Source organism: Paramisgurnus dabryanus, chromosome 12 (assembly GCF_030506205.2).
Source record: "Paramisgurnus dabryanus chromosome 12, PD_genome_1.1, whole genome shotgun sequence".
Taxonomy (NCBI): Eukaryota; Metazoa; Chordata; class Actinopteri; order Cypriniformes; family Cobitidae; genus Paramisgurnus; species Paramisgurnus dabryanus.
In genome coordinates this window covers 16,548,511-16,576,126 of record NC_133348.1, presented here as the reverse complement: position 1 = coordinate 16,576,126, position 27,616 = coordinate 16,548,511, and the positions used below count along the sequence as shown (strand labels likewise).

The 27,616-nt window shown below is 37.5% G+C and overlaps 1 protein-coding gene across 2 annotated transcripts in view; it reads right to left on the bottom strand.

The window, feature by feature from the left end:
* ryr3 (ryanodine receptor 3) overlaps positions 1-27,616 on the bottom strand; it is a 117,129-nt gene that overhangs the window by 51,252 nt on the left and 38,261 nt on the right. For both annotated transcript variants that reach the window (XM_065256886.2, XM_065256887.2), the window contains 30 exons: positions 23,175-23,249; positions 22,771-22,849; positions 21,454-21,566; positions 20,282-20,381; positions 20,104-20,197; positions 18,805-18,879; positions 18,300-18,456; positions 17,210-17,374; positions 15,890-16,011; positions 15,568-15,748; positions 14,507-14,642; positions 12,680-12,775; positions 12,258-12,376; positions 11,985-12,118; positions 11,648-11,889; positions 11,066-11,258; positions 10,348-10,564; positions 10,106-10,210; positions 8,835-8,938; positions 8,426-8,509; positions 8,015-8,174; positions 7,714-7,858; positions 7,158-7,363; positions 6,361-6,535; positions 3,070-3,278; positions 2,623-2,847; positions 1,910-2,070; positions 1,619-1,778; positions 1,150-1,236; positions 595-821 (listed from right to left, as the gene is read on the bottom strand). In XM_065256886.2, the coding sequence (XP_065112958.1) occupies positions 595-821; positions 1,150-1,236; positions 1,619-1,778; positions 1,910-2,070; positions 2,623-2,847; positions 3,070-3,278; positions 6,361-6,535; positions 7,158-7,363; positions 7,714-7,858; positions 8,015-8,174; positions 8,426-8,509; positions 8,835-8,938; positions 10,106-10,210; positions 10,348-10,564; positions 11,066-11,258; positions 11,648-11,889; positions 11,985-12,118; positions 12,258-12,376; positions 12,680-12,775; positions 14,507-14,642; positions 15,568-15,748; positions 15,890-16,011; positions 17,210-17,374; positions 18,300-18,456; positions 18,805-18,879; positions 20,104-20,197; positions 20,282-20,381; positions 21,454-21,566; positions 22,771-22,849; positions 23,175-23,249 (4,346 nt within the window). The remainder of the gene's footprint in view (positions 1-594; positions 822-1,149; positions 1,237-1,618; positions 1,779-1,909; positions 2,071-2,622; positions 2,848-3,069; positions 3,279-6,360; positions 6,536-7,157; positions 7,364-7,713; positions 7,859-8,014; positions 8,175-8,425; positions 8,510-8,834; positions 8,939-10,105; positions 10,211-10,347; positions 10,565-11,065; positions 11,259-11,647; positions 11,890-11,984; positions 12,119-12,257; positions 12,377-12,679; positions 12,776-14,506; positions 14,643-15,567; positions 15,749-15,889; positions 16,012-17,209; positions 17,375-18,299; positions 18,457-18,804; positions 18,880-20,103; positions 20,198-20,281; positions 20,382-21,453; positions 21,567-22,770; positions 22,850-23,174; positions 23,250-27,616) is intronic.

The following is a 27,616-nucleotide window of genomic DNA, read 5'->3' as shown; positions in this document are numbered from 1 at the left end:
ATTGCACTCACAGGATTATGAAGTTATTAAGTCAGTCATTAGCTGTCCCAATTCGAAGGCTGCGACCTCTAAAGCCTGCATTTTGTCACACTAGCGTGACTGAAGGTTAGTAAGGCCATCTCAATTTGAATGATGCTTAAAATGCAGCCTCAAAATGCATCCTTCATAGAACGAATAGATCCTTAACAGCCTAGGCCAGTGGTTCTCAAACTGGGGTCCGGGGCCCCCGGGGGGGCGCGAGATGGTGCGAGGGGGGCCCCAGTTTTATGACATTTTATAAAATACATAAATTTATCATGAATTCTGTGTAATTAAACCTAAAAAAATAAGGCTACTAACCAGCAGCACTACTTTGTATAACTTAATATGTTTTGTTTAATTAAAATGTTAAATTTTAGAACCGTTTTTGTCATACATTTTCTTTGGGGGGGCCGCAAAGGAATGCACCGTGCACAAGGGGGGCCGCATGCTAAAAAAGTTTGAGAACCACTGGCCTAGGCTATCCTGCGTTTCATTCAAAGGATCCAGCCTTCGAATTTGGACACAGCTGTTGAATGCATGAAGTCATCTGTGTTAGTGAGTAGTAAGCATCACCTGTTCTCCTCGGGAATATACACAGCCATCATCTGTAGAGGCTCCAGACACTGCACTACCCAGCCGTGCCTCTCGCTCACCCGGGCTGTCTCCACAGGCAGGAAGGTGTTGGGCATTCTGCTCCACAGCACAGACACAATGGTCTGCACATTCAGCCGTGGGGGACACTGGGGCTCTGGGTCACTTCGTAAACTCTTGAAGATGGCTGATGACAAGGGCATTGCGTCCTGTTTGTGTATTAAAGTGGATCACGGTCAGTGAAATAAACTGTGTGGACTTACGCTGAACTTTAAGGGGCAGTTTCCCAGACAGGGTTTAGGTTATCCAGGACTAGACCTTAGTTATATTGGGACATTAAAGTAGTTTTTACAAACATACCTTACAAAAAACAATACTGGTATGCATATTTAGACAAAACAATGGCACTAATATATGTTAAGATATGTCAGGACAAAATGTTTTTAAATTAAGGGAGCTCAAACATGCATTTTAGTCTGGGGGTAGGATAAGCCCTGTCCAGGAATTGCCCCATTACACTTAAAGAAAGAGACTTACTGGAATTTTAGGAAACTCAAACTGGAACAAATTTGGACTAGTGGGTCGAACAAATACAGCAGGGAATAGTTTTGTGTTAGGTTCAACCTAAGAGAAGGTAGGGTAAAGCATACAAAGTTTAAGTCAATTCTGATTAGAAGCTTTGTAGCTTACTTGGTTAGTTTGGACATACAAGTGTTTAGGATTGATGTCCTGTAATCTAGTTTGCTTGGACATCTAAAATACAGTACTTGTTATTTTCAGTATGATTCTGGGATTAATTAAATCTAGGCCTCAAGGAAACTACTGGAAAGTCAGCACAGAGCTTCAATGATGATAACTTTGACATATTATTATTGGTAGTGGTATGCTCTCCGAAAAGTATTTATTAACCTGACTTTAAAGTCAAACACTAAAAAGACACCATGTGAAAAGATAGTGTTACAGCTGAAATTGATTTTTTTTGTTAAAGGTTAAGAAGTGAGATTACCTGATATGCAGTAGGCAGCTCCCTGCCATTTGCAAAAAATAAGACCAGTCCTGAGGACAGATCTATGAAGCAGCCGATCTCCAGATCAGTGTTACTACGGCCTGTGGAGCCAGTGGCAAAGTCACCAGCACACACCATGTAACAGTTACTTCTCCTCACACTGAATGATAAAAGAAAGTAAATAAATACAGAGATTAAAACAAACATACATACACTGAAAATAATAGAAAATAATAAAGTTGATTATTAAAAAAGGACCATGTGAAAATTATGTAATATGTTGTACGGGACCTCTCATGAACACGTCCACGTTCGTCGCCCAGTGTCACGGTCACAGTTCGAACATCATTGAGGCTGAAGTGTTTGCTGTAGTAATGATAGTCTGGCGTTACCCAGCCCACCCACACTGATGCTGGGTCCTGTCCAGCAAACACTTTCACAGAGTAGTAGTACTGTAACACAACCATGTCAAAAAAAGGAAAAAACCCTGGTAAGAGTTAACAAGGTGTGAACTTAAAGTTATAGTTCATCCTAAAATGAACACACTTCTCATCATGTACTCCTCTAATAAAATGGTTCTCAAACTGGGGATGGGCCATTAGTTTTATGACATTATATAAAATACATTAATTTACTCTAAAAAAGTAAATAAGGCTACTAACCAACACCACTACATTATACCTGTACTGTATTGTTTAATTCTAAGTTTGAAATTGTTTCTTTGGGGGGAGCGAAGAGATGCACCCCACACAAGGGGTGGGGAGGTGCATGCCAAAAAGTTTGAGAACCACTGTTCTACTGGAAACAAAAGGAGAATGTGACTGACATCAGGGTCAATATTAACACAAGAGTTTTGGAAAAGCACAAGGGTGGGTACACTTTTCAAACATTTTATTTTTGAGTTAACTACTCCATTAAGGCTGGTGCTAGCTTTCAGCATTAAAGTTAGCTTTACAAAGAACAATACTGATGTAAGTAGTTCAGTACAGTGTACTTTCTTTTACCTTTGTAATGCTGCCATAATCAATATTTCCTCCATCGTCCTTGGGTCTTTGGTCTTCAGCGAACACCTCATTGAAATCAGAGATTTTCCGAGGACCAGGATGGAACTGAACAGGCATGCTCAAACGACAAGAGATCATGTCGTCATTGCTCGTCTGGGTGCCGAATGTCTTATGCGTCACCTTTAGACATGGAGGAGTGTCCACAGTGCCATCTATTCTAGTTACCTAAACAGAAAAGTGAGCCATTAAAAAACAGCACACATATTCCAGATGCACTACAATTAATTCTTCAAAACAACCTATATTGACTATAGAGTAGTGACTGAGACTCTTTACAGACTTATACTGTAGCTTTACAACAATATTTACAAACTGCCATTGGAATTCATAATGCCAACATAGGGTGTGATTAATCATGAGGCCATAATGCATAACTTTGAACTATACCTCAATATGGGGGTGCTCCTCTGGCACATTAACAAATGTTGGCAGGCGTTTGCTGAACCACATGGTGACCTCTCGATTCATGTTTACGGCAAAAGGTTCAAAGCCCTCTTGAAGGCCACACATAGTGTAGTACTTAAAAGTACTAGCGTCCTTTCCCAAGTTCATGCGGCCAATTTGGGAAAGTCCTAGGCTGCATACTGGGATGAACCCTGTTGGGGAAGTCAGTTTGTCAGCATGTTTCAGAGAGATGATGACAACTAATTAATTAAATGCATTAACACATTGTTTTCTGCTATTTAACACATTATGGGCCCTATTTTAATGATCTAAGCGCATTGTCTAAAGCGCACACCGCATCGTCTTAATGGGCGTGTCCGAATCCACTTTTGCTAATTTAACAACTGGAAAAATGGTTTGTGCGCCGAGCGCATGGCCGAAAAGCGTTGTTCCTTTTTTTAATGAGTAATTTGAGTATTTTGGGCTTAACGTGCAATAAACCAATAAGAGTCTTAGCTCTCATCCCCTTTAAAAGCCAGTTGTCTAATCCCTATTTAGATGACAGACTTTGTAAACTGAAAAACTAAGCGGAGGAAGAAGACCGCCAGTAATAATGTTAAATAATGTGTAATTTTTCACTTTGAATTGAAATTGTTATTTTTTGTTGTTGTTATTTTTAATTATAAAAAATAATTTACAAGTATGTAAGAAAAGGTTTGTACTCTAAAAATACTTTATTTGTAACAAACAGGAGATAAAGAATTTACAAACGGCTCTCCGCACATTTCAGCACTTGGACAGCGTCATGAGTTTTTTAAAGCATTACTTAAAAATGTATCTCATCTCACCATATCCACAGGTACAGAGTCATCATATACAATCAATCCGTGAGGTAGCATTTAAAAAAAAACATTTAAAAACAGATGCATTTGTTTACAGCAAAGCATTTATTTACTTACCAGGCTGCAGGTGAATCAGCTCTTTGCGCCTTCTAACGTCTCATAATCGGTCATCATTTATGTCCAAGAGACTCAATAATAATCTTTTACATTCAATCCTTTAATCTTTCATATTTAAAAGCGTTTTTGTGCTGCTGGGCATTCATGTATGTTATAAGCAAACACGCGTGTTTGTCTCCCGTTTATAGGCGCATATTACAAATGCGCTCTTTAAATAACAAAAAACATATTGTGCCATTGACTTTAGGCTTTAGAGCAGGTTTTTGTTGGTCAAAGGCGTAGTCTATTTTAGTTGCCTCAAAATAGTAACGCGCCAACAATGCGCCTGAACACACCTCGTTTTCAGACCAGAACGCCCATCAGTGTTGTAATGTAACGAAGTAAAAATACTTCGTTACTGTACTTAAGTAGAAATTTCACGTATCTGTACTTTACTTCGCTATTTAAATTTGTCAACTTTCACTTTTACTCCACTACATTTTCTAGATAAAATTTATACTTTTACTCCGATATATTTCCACTAAGCATATTCGTTACTCATTACTACAAAATAAAATCAGAAGAAATGTGTTCGACCTCAAGGGAGGTTTTGGCGAATCAGTGCTTCTAGATTACATTACGCACGCTCCGCACACTCTCGCTGCGTCCCAAACCGCCTACTTCCATCCTATATAGTAGGCAAAGAATACGAGAAGTAGTGCTTTTTGTCTACTATATAGTATGGAAGTATGCGGTTTGGGACGCAGCGTCTATTTCACGCACACTCTATTTTAGCGTAGTGTTGCCAAAGAATGAGGAAGCACAACTGTAACTGCAATGAAAGCACCTACTGGAGGACCTCCCGTTATCGTAATCGACCACCCCGACGATGAACAGGGTGAGAAAGCTAACGTTATACACCCGTGGACGTATTTGTAAGAAATGTTTTTGTACATTGGAATTAAAGATTCCCGATTACCGAATAAAGTGCCTCTTATGCCTACCGAAAAGCACTTACATTTTGTCATTTAAAAACTCCCCGTCCAACCTGAAGAATCACATCAAGGTACGTTAAAATAATAGTTATTAAGTAAAGCCACAATGTCAATGTGATTCAACATTAGTTATCATAAGCCGTATCAGATAATTATCTATCTAATGTGATGGCCAGGCGCACATTTTTAATAAACGTCAACGTTAACGTTACACGGCTGATTTTATTTAATTCACAGAGAACTCTCAACTGAAACACGTTTAACTGTTTTTGGTAACATTATAGCATAACTGCCGGCCGAATATTCCCTCCGGTAGGCTAATGTTAGATTGAGAAATATTTATTAAAAACTGCTATGTTAATCAGTGGCAGGTTAGAAAGAAAGTGTTAAGAACTGTATTCACGTCTTCAAAAGCATCATACGTTTTTTCAAACTTGAGATTTCCTTTTATGTTAATTAACTCAAAACTCAGTGGTTATAGGATAATGTTGTGCCAATATTATACATTGTGAATGTCACAGTGCTTTCATTGCCACACAACGAGTTGGCATTTTTTTCTTAGTAGAGTAGCTAACTTAAAGTGATACTCCACTTTTTTCAAAAATATGCTCATGTTTTGAAAGAAATAAGTTATTATTTATTTTTCATTTTTACCTGAAGTTCATACAAAAGTTAAATTTCTGCTTTTTTATTTGATGTCATCTCTAAAAATATGCTGTTTGCTCTTTGAACTCAAGAGAATTGTGCCTGAAAAGTCCTGGAAAAAAAACAGATTTTTATTTGATGATTGAGATTAAGAAGATAATGGGAACCCTGAATATGCTTTACTATAAGAAAGCCACAATAATGTTCACAATCTAAGTTCTAACCGCTTGCTTAAAAAAAAAAAATTTACTTTTACTTCAAATACTTAAGTACATTAAATATCAGAAAATTACTTTTGATACTTAAGTACAGTATATTAGATACTTTAAGACTTTTACTTGAGTAATATTTTAAAAGACAACTTTCACTTCTACCAAAGTCTTTTTCTAGTACAATACTTGTACTTTTACTCAAGTATTGCTTTCTAGTACTTTATACAACACTGACGCCCATGGGCGCAAAAGGGGACGCAAATGCATTTGCTATTTAAACAACGTGGCGCTAAACGTGAAAATGATAATTGCGCAGGGTGGAAACTAGCAAAAGACACTTGCGTCGCACATTGCGCTGCATTGCACCGGGTGTAAGATAGAGCCCAATGTGTCATTCTGAGTTGATTTTGTGTTCAAATAAAATGTGTTCAAACATAATGTTAAATGTGTTGTCCTTAACTAGACACAAGATGTGTTGTTTTAACATGTATTTAATGTCTTTACCGTCTTCTGTTTCAAAGTCAGCAAAACAGAGCTCAGAGCCCTTGTTGGTGATCAGGATCTCTCCGTTTAGGGTGAATATCATGGACTTGTCCTCCATGTTGATCATGCAGCCCACCACATCTCCTTTATTCCAGTTTCTACCGAAGAAATGACTGCCCATATGCACACGGCGGCCCTGGGAGCCATTCATGGATTAGAACAAAACAATTTAAATAATGTATCTTCATTTTACCAGTCATACGGTATGCAGTTAGTTTTTATTAACAGATGGAAAATGGTACGCAGTTATAAAATAACTATTTTGTTTCACTTATGGATAAGCCTACAATGGGCTCCAACAGTGATATACCACATTAAGCATCTGTGATTTTATTTAATTTTGAGAAATTTTAGGAAAAGAAAGACAAAAAGTTATGGCATTATAAAAAACAAGTCGGCACCTCTAATAGGTCTCTTATCAAATTTAAGCAAATTGGTACAAAAGATCAGATGTACTTCCTTCTTTTGACGCACTGATTTTGCTTTTGAACATTTTTAAATCATGCAGTGATAACATGGATCATCTGGAGTCATTGCCAGCTCACTGCATGCTCTAATTAAAGCAAAAGCAGACACACTAAATAATAAAAAAATCCTGAAACTTATTAAATTAACACAACATAAATCAACACAATAACATATTACAGTAAAACATGAAATATATAAACATTTTATTAGAATTATTATAAATACAGTACGTCTTTAATATTTTCTTGTACTACTATTATCAAACAAATGTAAAAATGTCAGATACTGACCCTGTAGCCATCAAAGACAAAAGCCTGATCATCGGCTCCCAGTTCTATATCAGGTCTGCAGCCAGGCCGGGCCCATCCTACTTTCATGTCACCTCCAGTCAAAGCCTCAAACTCAAAGTACCACTTTCCTGTCTTCACGGCATATGTTTTTTCCACACGAAACAGACGGACAGACTCAATGCCCTCAGTCTCTAGTTTGTGTGCCGCTATAAAGGAAGATAATGTACTATTAAGCAAGAGAAAGAGAAACACCCTTAAACCATGACAGAAATTAAAATCCCAGTGCGGATTAAGCATAAACCTTTTACTAGATCAAAGCCTATTACAGGAAATATATTTATTTCAGATATTTTACTGGAAAATCTTCCTCCTGCTTCTGACTGTACTGTACTTAAACTAACATGGCATCCTGATATCAGATGACATCTGACAGAGATGTTCTTGTATCTGCTTAGGAATTCTAATAATGGGATCTAGGATAATGTATTCCTTTCTGCTGGTTATTTTGACTGAAAAAAATTCAGATGTTTTAAATGATGTTGTTTTGCTGACTCACTCTCTTGATCGGGTGGGTCTATGTAATATCCGTATCCAACCAAAGTACGAATTGCCTCCCGGAGGCTGTCTCTGTTTGATTTCTTTGTCCGTTCATCTAAAAATGCATATGGCACCAGCCGTGGATTACGCCGATTTTTCAAATCCTTTCAATACAAGGCAAAAGAAAAAAGATTAGAAAAGACTAGCAAATTTATGTTTGAAAGGCCAATTTTTTGTAATCATTCATTTTTATTGACAAATCTTAGACAAACAGACATATGCAATGTAAATTTAATCAATGATGAATAGAACAGTGATACCTGCTGAATACCATAGGTCCAACCTTGTTTAATGCGATCTTTAGCCCAAACATTATGCGCATTTTCTGCCAGTTTATCAACTAGAACTTCCTGACCGGCTGTCAGTTTTACTTCACAAAGATCCAGTGGTGTAGGTTTATACCCATTTGTCATCACGTAGCTATAATAATACAAACAGCAAAGGGATTACAACAAGAACTCATACTGCCTAAATATCTATAGTTTAAAAATCTTAAATATTTATGTTAAAACTGCTATAAGTCAAACTAATGTGTGTCATTCATAAACAGGCTTTGTTTAAACATACAATTTAAGAGACAGACAGACAGACAAAGACAAACAGACATAGACAGACAGAAAGACAGATTAATGTGTATTTTCAATGGTGTGTAATATGTGTGCTGGTTTTACTTCTTGGGGAGTTTGAGCTTTTTTAGGTCTTCTTCAGCATTTAAATTAACTTGGGCAACATGACAGCCCAATGCAAGCAAGGTCCTAAAAAAGAGACAAAACAATACAATACAAAAAAAAACAAATTAAAGTCTCAAGGACAAGTAATGTAGCACAATATTTATTAAAAAGAAATGAATCCGTTTAAAATCTCAAAAAGCTGGTTACTGCTCTGATCTAAATGCATTTGTGCTGCTGAGCCGATAGACTGTGAAATGAAATTAATTTACAGCTACGGTCTATCAATATTTACTGGCACACACTCACTTATCGTAAACATTTTAATAACCATGAACCAAACTACAGACTACAACCTTTACACAATTAAAATGCAGGTCTATATCTAGAAATCATCATGTGATAAACTTACTTCAAAGTTTCTGTTGACATTTGCAGGTTGTAATTCTTTTCAGTTTCTGGTAATTTAGAGAAGTCAACAAGGCAAGGGTGTTGTCTCTTGTTGTCATCTCGGACCTTAAAAAAAGCAAATTTTACAAAATCAGCTTGACAACATATAATTTTGTAAAAAACTAAAATACAAATTTAAATCTACTTGCAGACTGAACCAAACATTCTCCTTTAAATTACAAAGAAACTTTTTCTATACTAAGAATTATTTTCAGATTATTGGATGAATTAGGAAATGAAATAAATAATCAGCACATTTGTTGGATGAATGAATATAAAAGAGAAAGTGATGTGATTTTAATAATCATCCAAAGTGGCGGAGCTCTAGTACCAAAGCAAAAGCATTTAAGATTGATTAATGGTGACAGGATGAAAGTGTTGCTCTGCTTGTCAAGCTGCTATTGTCCAATCTCTGTAAACAAACGGTCTGATGTATTTTGCACACAGAAGTTATTTTTTATATAACCTGATTGGCTGAATTTTGCAGCTTTCCACAGTAAGGGTTGAAGGGTGAATAAGGTCATGGGTTCGGCCCCCGGGAAACAAACATTGATAGCTTGATTGCATTGTAAGTTGCTTGGGATATAACATTGTATGCCAAATGCACAAATGTACAAAGGTACATAAACAAATGTGAATAGGCTGCATAATGGAGACTTTACACCAATTAATAAAAGATCTGGCAATGTAAGACCACTTTTTTTCAGCAAGCCCACCCTGCTGATTTTGAACCAATAAAGTTATTAAAATCGAATTAATCCAAGAGCAGCTGAAGCTCTGAAATATTTATTCATAATAAATTATAAGATCTGGCCTCTAGAGTAATGGCAGTGCTGAACCATAATTAATTTAGTCTGGCACGCTCTTGGATGGCATACTGCTCATTAAGATTGCCTTAACTACTATAATACTGCAAAGCAGACTGAAATTGTAAAAAAAAAACACTGTCTTTCTTTTTCATTTGACACTACTATCTATAAATGAAATCTGCATCCACAGCTTTTGTGCTCAGATGCTTAAATATTCATTTGTGCTGCAGTCAAGGACTCTCAATTCAGGTTGACATATTCCATTATCTTCCTCTGGGTTCCTCCTATAGTTAAACTAGCACAGCAGAAATCATCCAGATATCAGAGCTTACAAAATGTGCCATACAGCAATGTTCTTGCATCTGCTGAGGAGTTTTAATTGTAGTATTTACGAGAGTGACCTCTACTAAAAAAGTTTTTGTACCTTGCCATACGTCCACCCGAGCTCTATTTTGTTCATGCCCCAAAGCTCATGAATGTTCTCGGCTAACTTGTCTCTCACGTTTTCAAGATGTGGAGGCAGGACGATCTGGATCACAAGACAATTAAATAAACAACAGTTAAAACAAAGTTTCATATTTCATTTTACATTCTAAGAAGAAAGTATGGAGTGCATAGTCAAACTAGATGATGGGTAAATTATGGAGAAGATCATCAAAATCTTACCAGACTGGTGTCAACAGGAACGGGAATGAAAGAGGCCTGGGAAAGGAACTCTGTGGTGCCAAGAAGATCTCTAACTCCTTCCAGATCTCTCTTATACTCCTTGACAGGCTCCACACGCATCTTTTCTTTGGGGAGGAGGGCTTCATAACATGGTACGTATCCTGCTGGAGGCAGGAATTTAAAGTCTCCATGGCGACCACCCAACAGGAATCGAACCCTTGATAGAAAAGCATGGAGTGGGCACTAAGCAGCACAATCAATTTCTCAATTAATTACTCTGATAAGCACCACTGGGTTGTCCAAAATGTACTGGATCAACCAGAGATGGTTGAGTAGTCAAGTGAGTAATGACCTTTCTTTGTTTATTTAACAAAAAGTGCTTTGGTATAGCTACAAAAGAAGGGGTTGCCACACAACATTTCATAATTTTTAAGTATACAATTATGTATGTTATTAGTTAACTCCAGATTAACTGGGCTGAAGTAAAAATAATAATAAATATGACTGAAACAACTTGAGCAGTATTTAGGTTAGAGCAGATAGAAACTTTTTACAGTTGTTAAGGATTTGATCTTTATTAGTATTTTAAAATCCAAACATAGCTAGCAATGTACAAAGCACACGTAAAACACCCAACCTCTCTATAATTATTCATTCTTGCTCTCTATGTTAAACTTGACCTTTGTCTGACTGCGTGGTCAAACACTGAGAAACTTACTTGACCCCTGCTGAAAAACTGACGACAGGAAAGAAGAAGCCATCTAAGTTGAAGTCTTCAAACATGCCTTGTACTGGCTGGCCGTTAATTCGGAAAGACATACTAGGAGCTCCGAGATCTAGACAGCAGCTCACAACATCGTCTGAGTTCAGCAAGTGCTGGTTAACCGAGGCAACAGCTCTTGGGATTCGTCCTGTCAGAAATGAAATTGACATGGTTGTAAAAACTAGTAAAAAACATGGCTAACAGCAGGTGTCTATTTAAAATTGGACAATAGGCTGGCTTTATGCCAAGCTGCACTGTTTCCTGAACTTCAGCCAGCTCCTTGTTTCCTGTCTGCCATTATTGGACAAACTGATTAATCCAGGTGTGTCTGATTATTGTTGTTGTGACTACTGAGGTCAGGCACACCTGGATTAATCAGTTTGTCCAATAATGGCAGACAGGAAACAAGGAGCTGGCTGAAGTTCAGGAAGTAGTGCAGCTGGGCATAAAGCCTATAAGTCAATAAAATGAAATAGAACTTAACAAATAGCTTATAAGGTCTACATAATACCCGGCCTCCCAAAGTCGTGTGCGTACCTGACCACAGATGTAGCCCATCAAAACTGTATGAGTAGAGGTCATCCCCCACACCATTTCCTCCCCAGCCCTCTCCACCCCCGGGATAAGGGGCATAGCCTCTGGTGGTGGCCCAGCCGACACGAAGGTGGGTGGGCTCGCTGGTCACATAGTGGTCTACTTGATCAATGATCAGTTCATAGTACCATTTCTTATACTGTGCTGACCCCTCACTCATGCCCAGGAAGATATTGGGTCTCATACTGTAAACAAACCCAGAGATAAATGTACAGAAATGTTTCATGATGTACTTAAATATGAACAGGATAAAATATTTGTGACAGTTGTTATTTTTTACCTTTGAACGTCATTGACCAGTCGTGTCTGGAGCAGCAGGTCTCTCTTGGGAAGCAGGTGGTCACAGATGAAATTCTGATTGGCTCTTACAGCCACACCATTGCAGACACAAAGGGAACAAAGAACGTCTAGAATCTACAAGGGATTATTATGGGATACCAAGAACATTTTAGGCATGCATACTCTTAAATCAAACAGACTTGTGTTTTTTTTTTTCAAAACGTTAAATAGCAGGAAGTGTGTGTGTGTTTGAAAACTGAAAGCAAATGTTGACCTTGTGGTTGCGTCCATGCTTATACAGGAGGGAGATGATGGATCTGATGTGGGCCTTCTGGATGATGTTTAGCGATTCTGGACTGTCAATTAGGATACAATGAAGTACCTCTAAAATGCCTGTAAAGAAATGTATTATTAATATTGCATTGCAGTAAATAGAAGAAATTATCAGGCCATAACATAATCAGAAAGCTGAATAAGCAAGTCACTATTGATTTTACAATAAAAGTTGTCTACATACTGCACTGTTATGAACTCTAAACCCTATAATATCCCTGTTATATGGAGCTTGAGACTTGAAAATCACTGATCTGGGCAGATGCACAGAGTTTATGGCTATGTAGGACATACTGGTTAATGTAAAACCTCTCGGTAATAATGCTAATGTATGTGTCAGGTTTGACAAATAGCAGCGTTTACCTGATGAGGACTCCAATCGCTCTAGCTTGCTGACCAGCCAATCCAGCTTGCGAGAGAGCTGTGTGCAGTTGGTCCTGTTTCCTCGAATCAAAGCAGCTAATGGAGAAAAATCAATGGCAATAAAGTGTTTTATACAATAAAGGACTTTAATTCCTTATATACCTTAAACTAACACCTGCAAATACCTTTACAGGACTTGTCCTTCCCACAACAAAACATGTAAAATGCCATAAATCTAGGGCCCTTGGGACCATCTTGAGCCCCCCCCAGTGTGAGAAACACTGCCAGAATCATCTGAGTGAAGATGCCCAACCCTTGACCGGAACCTTTGGTGTGGATAAAATACTAAATAGGAATAATTCAATTTTTATCTCAGAGAGCAAGAAGATTACAGGCACTCCTGTGATCTGTCTAGGCAGGTTTGAAGCCCAATCCCCCTGAGCAGAGCTGCGTCCTGTGGCAGAAAATGAATCCATATGGATCTGTATGGAGTCGTAAAAGTGGCTGTTGTCACCAGCATAATGTTTCATGCATACGGTACTGCAGATAGATGCAGGACGCAGGTGACCTCAATGACTCAGTGAAGAAAAATGAGCAAGTCTCAACATGGCCACTGATAAATGTTGTCAGTGAAGGTGAACGGAGGAGAACCATCAAGCCACTGAAATCTAATGTGGTGTTAGATTCTCAAATGAAACGTAAAAAAACAATTAAACTTTGAAATTAAAAAACAACCAAGCTATCTTCTACTTTGAATATATATTAAAAATGCTTGAGGAAACACTACATATAAACTATGGAGTAAACAGAAGCATTTTACATTTTAATATAAATGCTATTGTTATTTACTCTCAACACTATGCTGGATATTTTTAATAAAACTACAATGAATGTGAATGGTTGGTTTGTTTTTGTTTCTTCTTAATGCCGATCCAGCATTGAGAACAAACATTTTTTTATTCTTAGATGCCATCAGCATCTATGGCTATATTCACGGTGAGAACTAGTTAATCCAGTAGTTCTCAAACTGGGGGCCGCCAGATGGTGCCAGGGGGACCCAGTTTTATGACATTTTATAAAAAACATTAATTTAACATAAATTCTGTGTAAAGAAACCTCAGAAAAAATATTAAATATTTTAAATCTTTTAATATTTTAACATAATTTAATATGTTTTAGTTAATTCCAATTATACATTTTAGAATGTTTTATGTCATACATTTTCTTTTGGGGGGCTGCGAAAGGGATGAACCGTACCCAAGGGGAGCAGCATGCCAAAAAAGTTCGAGAACCTATTTGGTATCCGGAGAATCCGGAGTAAACCCATGCTGACAGAGGGAGAACATGCAAACTCAACACAGAAAGGCCACCTGACCTAACCAGGGCTCGAACAATGACAGAATTTTCTTTTTTGGGTAACTTCTTTAAACAAGTTACTTTTCCTAACTGTAATGAGGCGTACACACCTAACGCGAATTCATCTATTTGCGCATGTAGATTACATACAAATCAATGCAGAGACATTAATAGCACTAGTGCAGGTCGATGCGAATGACGCAAATGACGGTTGGCATGAAAACGCACCTTCATGCAAGTTGGAAATATTTAACTCAAGCGAAAAATTGTTTAGTTAAATCCCGCCATTAATCTAGAGCGAGGAATGTGATGCTCCGCATTTGGTGTACGCAGCATAAATCTGTCCTCCATGAATCCAGTTGGAGGTCAAAGACAAGGTAATAAAAAAGAGGACCAAATTCTTGCCACAAATTATGGTCATGTATCTCAATCAATGTCGTGGACCATCAGCTCATGTGACAGAGCTCTTACCCAGAAGCTCATAAAGGAGGTTCAAAATGTCTTTCCATGCTTCTCCAGCCTCCTCGCCTGCTAACTCTTCAAACTCAGCAGCACTGTTGTACACATTTAGCCGATCAATGCAGTGTGAGATCAGGGTTAACATCCCCTAAAATAACAGAATAAGCAGTCAAAAAAAAATATATATATAGTGTAAAAAAATATTATTAGATCAAGTAAATAATACAAATAAACAAAAGACTTGACTATTGGGCACAAATATTTAAAGATCACCTATTGTCCAATTCACTTTTTTAAATTTCCTTTTGTGTGCAGGTGTGTATTAGTACATGTTAACAATATCCAAAAGGTACATTCCCCAAAGTAAACGATGACGCGAGTTATCATCTCCAACATAAATCTCTTTTCTTGGACTACAACAAACACATGGATTGTAGGTAACAGTTTACTTCCTGGGATTGGTGATCTAGACAAGACCGACATTATCATAATTCCTCTCGCTTTGGACTTACAGCCTGTAAAATAACTCCTGTTAGCATTACATTGTACGCAAATCTTTCAAACATGATAGGAGGGTCACATTTCTGGCTGATGTCTATTCAGGCCAATCACAATGTACAGATTAGCTAGCCAATCAGGGACAGAGCTTTTCAAATCTGTGCATTTCAGGAAGAGAGTGAAATCTGGAGCTACAAAAATGTACGGTAAGTGGAAAATAATGTGGTTTTTTTAAATAAACCACGCAAACACATTGTGTTATACCAAATACACAAAATAACGTTGTTATTAGCAATGAAATAGGTGCTCTTTAATAATATGATCGCACAGTTTGACTATTTTAGGTTTTATTTACACTGCTTGTTTTGTTGCCCAGTTTAGTAAATGTTTATCTTGTGACAAAGAAATTTCACAGCATCTCTACCGGAGAAAGCAATAAACATTGTCTCTATGTATTGATGATCGTAACTGGCAGACAAGTAAAATTTTCAAGAATAATTAGCATTTATTATCATAAGTCTAATGACACAAGTAGGAAACCCAACATGAGTGGCCTTTGATCTAGGTCAGTTCACCTCCTCTTTGAAGAGATCTTGCCGTTTGATGATGGATCTGAGCTGCATCTGTTTTTCCTCATGCTCCAGCTCAGAGTCTGGCTGCTGGAAGTACACAATGAGGTCATTGAGGGTCTGCAGGACCTCACCCACAGGCAGAATCACCTCAGAGGCCTTTTCTCCAGTCAAGTCATACAGTCCCCTGCGAACAGGAGAACAACATTAAACACCTTTTCAATATTTTAAAATATTTTAATATTAAACACAACATTGCATTTGTTAAACTTAAATCCTGCAGCACTCACAGTTCCAAGGAGCATTTACATTGAGATGGACTCTTTACCTGATAAACTGAGTAAAGAGGTGAGTAGTGTTGCGAATGATGCGAGCCGCCCGGGACTCCTCATGCTGACAGAGCTGCAGAGTCAGCCCATCATCCATATGACCCTCCGGAGAGAGGACGGCCTGCACACACCCAAGAAACTTACATTAACACCGACTGCAACAAAAATGTCTGCAATAGAGTCCATCTCAGCTATAAACCAGGTCACATATATATCATAACCACTTGGTAATAACATGGACAGCTAATTTGGGATAGGCTGAAATATGAACCAGGCTGAGAAATCTGCTGACTATTTGACCAATTTAAGATTATTAGATTTATCACATGTTGCTTGTCCATTTAATGGAAATAATAGTCTCTACTGTATCTACACTCGCAGAAATAAAAATATAAAAGCTGTCACTGTAAAAAAAAATGCAGCGTGAAGTTAAAACAACTTGGTTTTGCACCTACTATTTTAAAACAAGTTGAAAATGTTTAACTTAATTTGTTAAACTAAAGTAACATAAAAATATATGTTGATTTGACATTGTGTGTGGAGGTACCCTTTCGAAAAGCACACCTTTGTACCTATGGTGCATAAAAGTAGCATAGACATATCTATACCTAAATCGGTCATATATTAGGACATTTTTAAGAAGTATGGTCCAAATGACAGCTTTTGTATCTTTTTCTGACAGTGTACTGAAAATTTTACAATAGTTCAGCACAATAAGCTACTTTGTCTATATCATTAACTATGATATTTTTAACAGCCACAAAAAAACCTGTTAACTGACTCTAACAACTTTTCTTCAACTTGGTATCTTAGTCATCATAGGAAAGGTGCATAAAGGACGTGCATGTCCAGGTAACCCAAAATCCAGTTCAATATTATCACAGGACAATCGAACAGAGCGTCCCCATAGCAAAGACTGTGTCCTCCTGAGGTTTGTGTAAAGGTGGTTTTGCTTTACTTGGCCTTTAGCCCAGAATTCAGCTGCATACTAGAACGCTAGAGAGATGTGTTATCCTGGCCACTCCCACAAAACATACTGTCACCATGCCTACCTCATTATCACATTTAAACCACAGCCTCGCATATCCTTCACTCCAAGGGGCAGATCCGCGGTTAAGCCTGAGAGCCCCTTAATCTTTGACAGGATCATAACTGATGGCACATGATGTCTACATAGATATGCTTGTTATTTAAAGCTGAATGATGTAGTGATGTAAGTGTAACCTGGAGGGGGGAGCTTGATGATAATTTCAGCCTCGTAAAATACAGCATAAGCGCATTTTCGTTACAAAAAACACAAAGACGCTTTATCATCTCACTCTTCTCTTCAGCGGCCCCAAACGAGAAGATTTCGCATCGGGCGCCTGGTAGGAGAGCCAGAGGCCGGTGGACACGTGCATGACGAAACAGACAGAATCGCCGTATTTGATCTCTGCCACTCCCATGCCGTCTATATCACGCTTTGGACCGGAATCAACCTTTTCCTGCCAGGGAAAGACAAATCAAAAGAGTCGTTAGATTTATGTGCCAATTCATTGTCGTCTGGACAGTGGTGGTCAATACTTTGGGGGTCTGTTAAGGGTTTATTGATATAAAATAGACAGTAGGGCAGAGGGGTTTGTTATCTCTTTGTAAACAGATTGTTACAGCACAGCAGGGCTATAATGAAACTTCAATATACAGTAATGATGAATTCATGCAGTGAGGATTAGTAATTAGAAAAGTACCCTGCTGGAAAATCCAGCATTAAGGCTATGTGTTTTTGTTTGACAGTCATGATTTATTTCTTGTTGAAATCGCAATACAGCATTAATCAACAGATACATTTAAAATGTATAAATCAGGGCTGTCAAAAGATTAATCGTGATTAATCACATACAAAATAAAAGTTTGTTAGAATAATATATGTGTGTGTATACTATGTGTAAATATTATATAGAAAAAAAATTATTTATTTATTTTTCATTTATATAAAATATATCAACCGCATGCCAATTGCACACTCCCTCAAAACTCGTGACATCTGTGGCATTGTGCTGTGTGATAAAAATGCACATTTTAGAGTGGCCTTTAATTGTGGCCAGCCTAAGGCACACCTGTGCAATAATCATGCTGTCTAATCAGCATCTTGATATGCCACACATGTGAGGTGGATGGATTATCTCTGCAAAGGAGAAGATATAGGCTCAAAAACACAGATTTGTGAACAATATTTGAGAGAAATAGTCATTTTGTGTACATAAAAAAAGTCTTAGATCTTTTAGTTCAGCTAATGAAAAATTGGGGCAAAAACAAAAGCGTTTATAATTTTTTTCAGTGTATATATAAAATAATTACACACAGCACACACATAAATTAAAAAAAACTGTGCATGCGATTAATCTTTTGACAGCCCAGAATAACTCAAACCTTGCTTGGCCTAAAGCAGAAGGCAGTCGCAGCAGTGTCAGACTTCTTTCTGTCCAGTAGTATCAGACCGTGATCTTCTGTCTGGCCCAGGTAGTGACCGGTGGAAAGATGGCGTAGACGAAAGGGCTGACCCCATCTAATGTGGCTCCCACTCCAGCTGTAATTCAAAGAAAAGCCCAGAATTCCCTGTGAGTCTGTGAGGCTTAAATCAGGATTAAGCGCTCTCTTATACTAAATACATCATCAAAAATTGTGATTAAAGATTTTTTGCTTATTTGATAGGGTTCGGCAAAAACAATTATGATTATTTTAGGATTTTGCCACCCACAGTGGATCCATACAGTAGACATGCTCCATACTGACCTGACTTCAAAGTACCCTGTTGGGCATAATTGAAACAGACAGCGGGAAGTCTGGGTCATCAAAAATTTACTGCAGTTTGTGTGTGTATGTGTGTGACAAGCATAGAAGTGCACAGCGTATGTATGTGCGTGTTTAACTTCACCTTATCCGAAGTGGCTCCAGCCTCCATAAAGACCTGGCCTTGGACCCTCCTTTACCGACTTCATAGTTCACCATTCTGTGGAAATAAATAAGAAAAGAATGGTTGTTCTATTACAGGATAGTGGAATATATTGTTTATTTCTGTACTATGAATAGACAATATGAAGAGTTTGGTTTCAAAAGACAATAAATTGATTTTGACTAATTTCTGTAAAAACATGTTTTCTATACCAAGAAAGTGACAAGATGAAAAACACTATTTTCTGTTACAAACTTTCACATATCATCTTTAGGTTATAAAAACATAAAAAATTCTAATCCATAATTTGATTTTCAAAGATTTATTATAAAAACTGAATACTTTTTCCACAAAATGCAATAAATCCATGACAAGTTTTTTTCCAAAATGCTATAAATCTATTGAATCAATATATAAATGTGCATTTATCTTTGCCATGTCTTTATTTATTTAGTTGACTAGTGGTATCCACTGATTAAAAAAAGAAACATTAATGGCATTAATCAAAACACTTACTTTGTCATATTAATAACACTGTCATTGCTGCTGTTATACTTTGGACGTCGTCGCTGAACTTTTTTAACAGCAATCAGCTGTAAAATGTTTTGGTCCTGCTTGATTTTCGTTGACTTTGAGTAAAATAATGGAAAGTTTTTCATAAGATCCCCTGGGGTCAATGTGTTAGCATGACAGAAGCTTGATGCTGTCGGGAGAACAAGCAACAGCTGACATTTTCCCGTCTCCTGAGTGCCTCTTGCGTAAATTATTCGATTTTGATGACTTGCGTTTCTTCCCCGTCACAGAAAACCACCACAATACCATAAAAAGTATTATTTTGTATTTGTTTGTTTGTTGATCACGGAGTACAAAGTAGATGAGAAAAACTAGGATTCCGTGTGTATTGAACGCGCCGCCATTGTTGTTTACAATGCGTGGAATGGTGCGCTGTGATTTGTTGAGCGGATTTATTGCATTCTGCAGAGAAGGAGGACTGGCGTTCGTCGCGGTTTGGGAAAAAGAGAGAAAAGATGACAGAACAACACGGCGGATATTGGATTTTGCGTAAAAATAAGGATTTACTTTTTAACTGATACAATACTGACTTTGGTCATTTATTTATTTTGAATTGCCATTTATCGCGTTTTGGAAACAAACTCTTACCAAACATTGCACTATGAATAGAGAAAATTGTATAATATACAGTAGGTGGTATGATATAATAGGCAGGCAGACAGATAATATGAAATGTATGCATTAGATACTGTTGAGTCAGTGACTCGCCTCTGTTCCTCTGCACTTTGATCAGATCCTGGTATAGTGAGACTCTCATCATGCCCATGAAACAAGCGCATCACATGGCCACCAAGGAGATATCCTAGAGAGAGGGCATGTTATAGAGATCCAAATGTATGTTCATAACCAAAACACAGCATTTGATGTACTAAATGAGAAAACTCACCCACTGCTGTGTTGGCTCTGGAGCAGGTAGGTTGAACATTCCACAGTGTTTGCATGAAAGAAGCATCCACCTGAATGCTCCCGTTCGAGATGGAGAGGTGCTACAGGAGATAGAAAAGTGTATTTACAGTACTCAACTCATTTGACGTGCTTGTGCTTGCATGAGTTTGTGAAAGAGAGGGAGAAACCAATGTAGACAGTAAGAAATCAATTTAAAAAAAGAGAGAAAGAGATTACGACTTCCTGGCACAGCCTTGAATCCGCCAGCCTGTCTGTGATGTCTGCACGCCAAGTAACAAATCTGTTTTTTAAAAGATTACTGTCTAGGAAATACAAAAACAACAGAGATTGCCTTTCTGTTGACTGTCTCTCGGAAGCACCCCAACCACAGGCACTGTTAACTAATCCATAGCTGGAGAGAAAATAGCTCAACTTATCAAAGATGTGATTATTATCACATCAGAACGAGAGAACCATCGTAATCTGTAAACTAGACAAAAGTGGGAAGCAATAATAACCTTTCTCCTTCCAAGCATTAAGTTGCCTCCTCTAGAGAACACAGGCTGCATCTGAAATTGCCCCCTACACCCTTATTCGCTATTCCCTAAATTACTTCACTAATATATTCCACTTGTGAATAAAACATGTGAGTGAATTCAGGCACTAAGTGCGCCGTAGGTCCGCAAGCGTCAACATGCACTGAAACGCGGGTACAAGCCTTACAGCGGATAAGTAGGAGCTAGCTCTGACTGAACATCGGTTATACACTCATTATTGCAGTGCATTGTGGGATAGAATAAAAGTCTCAGAGTTCCAACGTCTTTCTGAGCACATCAACTTGATTAAACCTGATGGTCTCCTTCTGTTCGCAAGACGTACAGTACAGTATATTAACTGCCAGCACATCTGGCGAAACCATCTTGCCACACACAATTGAAATTATAATGAGAAATTATGCTAATAGGAACTACAGTATACACAGACTTGTGCAGCACACATTTCCATGGCTTAGGGTTAAGAGATTATCTGGGAATAAAAGGCATTGTGGAGATTGAGTCCATAAAATATAAAAGGCTTATATGGATTAAAGTCTGGGGAAAAGAGTGAGACTAAAGTTGGAAAAACTTAAGGTAATTTGTAAATATTTTGTCTTTAAATACATCAGGTACTTACCAGGTACCTCTCTGAGGACACACTGACCAAAATGAGGTCATCTCCAATGCGGACCTTCTCACCTTCTGACCTCTGCTTGGATGCAGGGTGAATTGTCCACCAACAAGCCTCCCCTTCGATTATACAAAAAAATTACTTACATTTACATTCACTTTTAGGTATTTAGCATATGTATCCAAAGCGACTTAAATAAGGAAAAAACAGAGCAATTTGTCTTATGGAGGCAGTAATATAAGAAGTGCTATACAAGTTAGATAAAGTTAAATTTATTACACAATCTGTTGAACACAATAGAAGATATTTTGATAAATGACCATAGTATGTGTTTTTCCTACTATGGAAGTCAATGGTTACCGGCAACCAGTGTTGGAGTACACTGTAATGTTACAAGTAATGTGCATTACGTAAAAATAATACTCAAAAAGCAATGGAAGTTACTTTTTTAGTTTAATTAATTTGATTAAGAAAACATTATGTGCTCAATTAAACTAAACATAGCCACCTTATGCACACGCCTGTGTGGGAACAGAATGAGTCAGAAACTTAGATGGCAGGCCAGAGCTCGACATTTTTGTGATAAAATATGCAATTTCTGAATTTCTGAAAAAACACCTGGAAGGCCTGAAAGAGATCAAGCCTCAATCAAGAAAAAGTAATGCAAAAGTAACTAAAAAGTAACGTAAGCATTACTTTCCATAAAAAGTAACTAAGTAACACAATTAGTTACTTTTTTGGAAGTAACAATATTTTAATGCGTTACTTTTAAAAGTAACTTTCCCCAACACTGCCGGCAACTATGTGCTTACCATCATTTATCAAAATATCTTCTTTTGTGTTCAACAGAAGAAATAAACTAAATGATGACCTAATTTTAATTTTTGGGTGAACTATCCCTTTAAATAATTAAATAAATCGACAGCTCAACAATGTCCTAAATCAATTATCTGAATTACATTGACATTTCACCCTGATGAACTAATATGCAGAACAAGGCACTATTTTGCCTTGGCAAACACTGTCTGCAAAGCATTTTTTAGCTAGATAACCTGTATGATCTTATAAGATCTAGGATCTCATGTTTTTACAACTCAGATGTTGATATAATTATTTATGCTGTTCCACTATTTGGGTGGCACAATACACAAAAATAGTAAGATATCTATGTTTCATTTTAGATCTCTTGGGAAGCAGCCCCAGTGCTGCATCTGTTACTTGTGGTTCAACTGTCAATCACAGCCACCAGAAAGAGATCTTCATAAGGATACCTAAATTATACAGATCACTTTGTATTTTAAGTAATATTTTGTTCCTCCTTACCAGTTGATTCTTCTTGTAGGCCAACATCAAAAGACAGCTTATCTGTTAAAGACCTGGAGGTCTTCAGACAGGTCAGATACTGAGGGCAAACAAACAAGAAAACTGGTATAGATTCTGCTCCTTATAGCTTAAAAGATTTTTCTTTACATTGACTCACTGCATTATGGGTAAATGCCTTCCATAGGTCAAGTTCAATATAACCCAAGCTCAAACATGTAATGATCCTTCTAAAACATGGGTCATCTTGTTGTTTGTGATGTTAAAGACTTTTCACTTCAGCTATTTCCAACATACTGTACTGTAGGAGCTCATTGATCACAGAGTTGATGTATGTTAGCTGTAAGCAGTGACAGGCTGCCTAATCTCTCTCCCTATTGGCTTCAATTTGTGTGGAGCATTCTTACCATTCCACTTAAGGAATGTCTTAGGAGGATGGCGTGACCATACAGCAGTGTCCGATGTCCACCGCCCTGGGCTGCCTACAGAGGAAAAGAGTGAAATGGTGTTATCAAATTTAAGACAGGGTTTCAGAGAGAAGGGGAAAAGGTCACTGTGATTAAAAATAAAAAAATAAAAAAAGCTTAGAATATATAGATACAGCAAAGATCTGAGTGCATGCTGGAGGAATGTTAAAAGTAGACTTCTCGTTCAGATGTTCGAAAGAGAAAGAACATTTCGTTGTTGTACCGTAGATGAGGAAATGCAGGGATGGAAAAAAATCCCGAAACAGACCACAGGAAATAAAAAGAATAAAACATAAGATTGAATAAAGGCAAAAATACTTACCCGTCTTATAAACCTCTGAGAGCATTGGGAAAAGATACATCTCGTAGTTAAGTGTAATACATCTAATGCAGAACTTTATAAAGTTTTAATGATGTTGTTTAACAAGACTATTATTTACGTTCATTTCATTTAGTGGTAAAAATGGTGCTAAATAGCACTAAAAGTGGTTCACTGGCTCGTAACAATAGAGAAGTACTATAAGTAACTATACAATTATGGTACACGTGTGCTATACAGGTAAAATTTTGGTTCTCTTTTGTATGATGATGTGCCAGTTAAACACTTTTAGTGGTATTTAGCACCATTTTTTAGAGGCTTGGACGCATGGATTTGAAAAGCTCTGTCCCTGATTGGCCAGCTAATCTGAACGTTGTGATTGGCCTGAATACCTCTGAAGTCAGCCTGAAACGTGGCGCTCCTTACCATCTTTGAAAGATTCGGTCACAATGCAATGCTAACAGGAGTTAACTTACAGGCTGTGAGTCTGAAGTGGGAGGAATTATGATAATGTTGGTCTTTTCTACATCACAGGAAGTAAACGGTTGCCTACAATCCGTGTGTTTGTTGTAGTCCAAGAAAAGAGATTTACGTTGGAGATGATAACTCACCTCATCATTTACTTTGGGGTTTGTACCTTTTGCATATAGTTAACGTATACTAATACACACTTACACACCAAAGGAAATGTAAAAGCGTAAATCAGATAATAGGTGCCCTTTAATTGACGCAAACTAATATCATGTCAGAGTCTGCTGCTTGTGTTGTTAGTAATCATGCTGCACAACGTTTTGTTCATGTATAGACGCTTGCATCGGACGCACGTGCGGTGATGCATTTACGCATCTGGTTGGAACTTTACTTCCGGTTTCTGTTTGTTTAATGGTCTGATTAGTTGCTAAACTGAACTCTTGAACAAATACCTTGCCGCAAAATAACAAATGTTTTGATTTCCTAGGTAATCCATTTGTTGTTTATTTAGCTTGTTATAAAAAATAAACTACTTTAAAATGACTTTGTTTTTTTTTATTCTTAGCTTAGTTTACCGGAAGTTACGTGTGCTCCACGAAAGCTATTTGTTTATGTTATGTTGTTACTGCTGAAACGTCTATATAAGAGCCTTCTCTGAAATGTCAGCACAATTGATGAAATAAGCTTGTGTAACTTTTACATGCTTGCAAAATAAAACAAAAATGAAAGCGGTGGAGAGCAGCTGCTTTAAATTTATTAATGAAAGCCTAAAGGCCGCGCTGAACATCGCATGCTTGCACTGCAGTCATGTCAGATGGACATTGTACTCTGTACATTACACATAAAAAAATAGCCGAAGTGTAGGAAGTCTTTAGTGGATGCTTGAACACATTTGCGTGTTCCACTACCTCTGAGGGGCTGTTTACACTTGGTATTAAGGGTAACACTTTATTTTACGACCCGCAAAGTACCGCGTAATTAAACCGAATTTACAGCGTACCTATTTGTAACAACAGGGTAGGTAACCTGTAGGTATAAGGGAATAATATTTTAAGTTTGGGGTAATAAGGGGGTAAGAATATGAAGAATTATAAATTATTTATACTCTAAGTATTTTATAACAACAGGGTACCTATTGTAATATTACGTGGTATGTATGACTTAGTCAAGTCTATGGGGAAATTATGTTTTATTTATTTTTTATTGTGAATTTTTCATATTGACTACTGAATGTTGTATACAGTCAATGTCTACGAGCCACATCGGCAAATAAATATAACAGCATATCACTTTTATTTTAGTAGCCTATATTACTTGCTTTTAATAACAAAAGTCCAGCTGATTTAATGTGGTTATCTTTTTTTTAAGGTAAGTACAATACAAATAGCAACTTATTCCCTATTTACCAGGAAACTCCTACATTTGCAGACATATTTGAAGTGGTGCTTTGCAATTTATTTACTGTAAACACAAGTATTTTAGCCAAATATAATTTATGAAATGGCAAACCAGAATGAAACAACAGCAGATATCAGCTCCCGCTAAAGCAAAAGACGACTACATGCGTAGGTTAGTGCGCAGGTGTAGAGCGCGCGGCCGTCTGCAGGAGGTTTGCTGGAACGCGATCCTGAGGTGAAATTTCTTTAAGAGGTTTTAAAAACGTTCTACACTGTGGAGTACGGCTGCGAGTGATGTTAGCAGGTTCCGCATGCTGGATAAGGTGACTGGTTTTGTTAATACATGACTCACGCATTTCAAACAATGTTTTTCAAGAAAGTTGCTAGCTAACGGTAGCCGGTTAGCTAGCACATAAGTAAGCCTAAAATTTATAAACGTAACTGGCTTAGAAAACTCTGTTTCTGTCAAGGCACAGTGAAGAAACATTTACTGAAGGCTTTCATTTATGTTTTTTATATGTAATGCAGAACAGCATTTGTGAGACGACATCAACTCATCATCCGAGTGGACAAGAACACCAACAGAGGAAGCCAAGCCGCAAAAACAATGAAAAATTGTCATGACTTTTTATTTTAAATAAAAGTTATGTGATAATAAACATTAAGTGTTGGCTTAATTATAGTGTTTTAAAGATGTTTTGAAATAAGTTGTTTTAAAATAAAAATAACAATATTCTGTATGTTTATGGTATTTACCCTATAACATTTATAACAAGAGGTGAACAAAGCACCACTTAAGTTTACAGCCCGCAAATATGAGAGTTACCTGGTACGTACACCGAACAATCGGGGAATAAGCCCCACTTCAATTTACAGCCCGCAAATATAAGAGTTACCTGGTAACTCCTGTATACATATACAGATCAAAGAGGTACAAGTTGCTATTATTTTTATTGTGTGTTATATTTTATTTGCCGACGTGGCTTGTAGACATCAACTGTAGGCTATACAAAACACTTCATCAGGTAAGTAGCAAATATGAAAAAAAAACATATTACACATAGACCATATTACCCATAGACGTAAGTCATACATACCACGTAATATTACAATATGTACCCTGTAGTTATGAAATACTTAGAGAATAATTTTCCATATATTCTTACCCCCTTATTACCCCAAACTTAAAATATTATTCCCTTATAACTACAAGTACGTACTGTAGAGGTACTCTGTTGTTACAAATAGGTACGCTGTAAATTCGGTTTAATTACGCGGTCCTTTGCGGGTCGTAAAATAAAGTGTTACCATTAAGATGTGTTTTCATCGATCGGATCACAAGTGGACGAGAGAGACACATTACGTTTACACCTGGTATTTAAATCCGTCTCTTTTGTCCACTTTCGACCACTTCTGTCCTGAATACTGTGAGGGGACAGTCCGTGAGATGGTGGGCGAGTCTCTCTGCTACCATTCAAACGCGAGCGTGAGTAATTATGAGTTTATATGGACGCAGACTAATATTATGTCGGAGTCCACTGCTTGTTTAGCAAGTATACATGCTGCACAGAGTTTTGTACGTGTGTATGGTAGAGCTTTCTCTGAATTTTCAGCGCAATTGATGAAATAGGATTGCGCAACTTTCACGCTTTCAAAACGAAACTACGGAGAACACCCGCAGTAGTTTTATCAATGAAAGGCTAAAAATAGCGCTGTTCACCGTATGTTCACGCCAGAAGTAAAAAAAAAGACGTAAAATTTGTGTTTAATACCTCAGATTAGATAAATGGGCGGAGAGAAGGCGGGCGCGTGTGGCTGTTCGAACACATTCAACCACATTGCGTTCCGCAGCTCCAAAGCGATCCGATCGAAAGTGGTTTCGACTACCTCTGGATGTGGTTGAAAGTGGTCGAAAGTGGACGCGTTCAAAATGTTTTGAACACCGTTTACACCTGGCATTAACGTCGTCCACTTGTGATCCGATCGACGAAAACGCATGTTAATGCCAAGTGTAAACAGCCTCTGAGTGTGGTTGAAAGTGAACGAGCTCAAAATGTTTTACACCCCGTTTACACCTGTTTTTAGCATTGTCCACTTGTGATCCGGTGGTCCAAAACACATCTTTATACCACATTTAAACAGCCTATTAGAGTGGACTGCAACAACTCTCTCTTTCCACAAATAGATACAAAAAA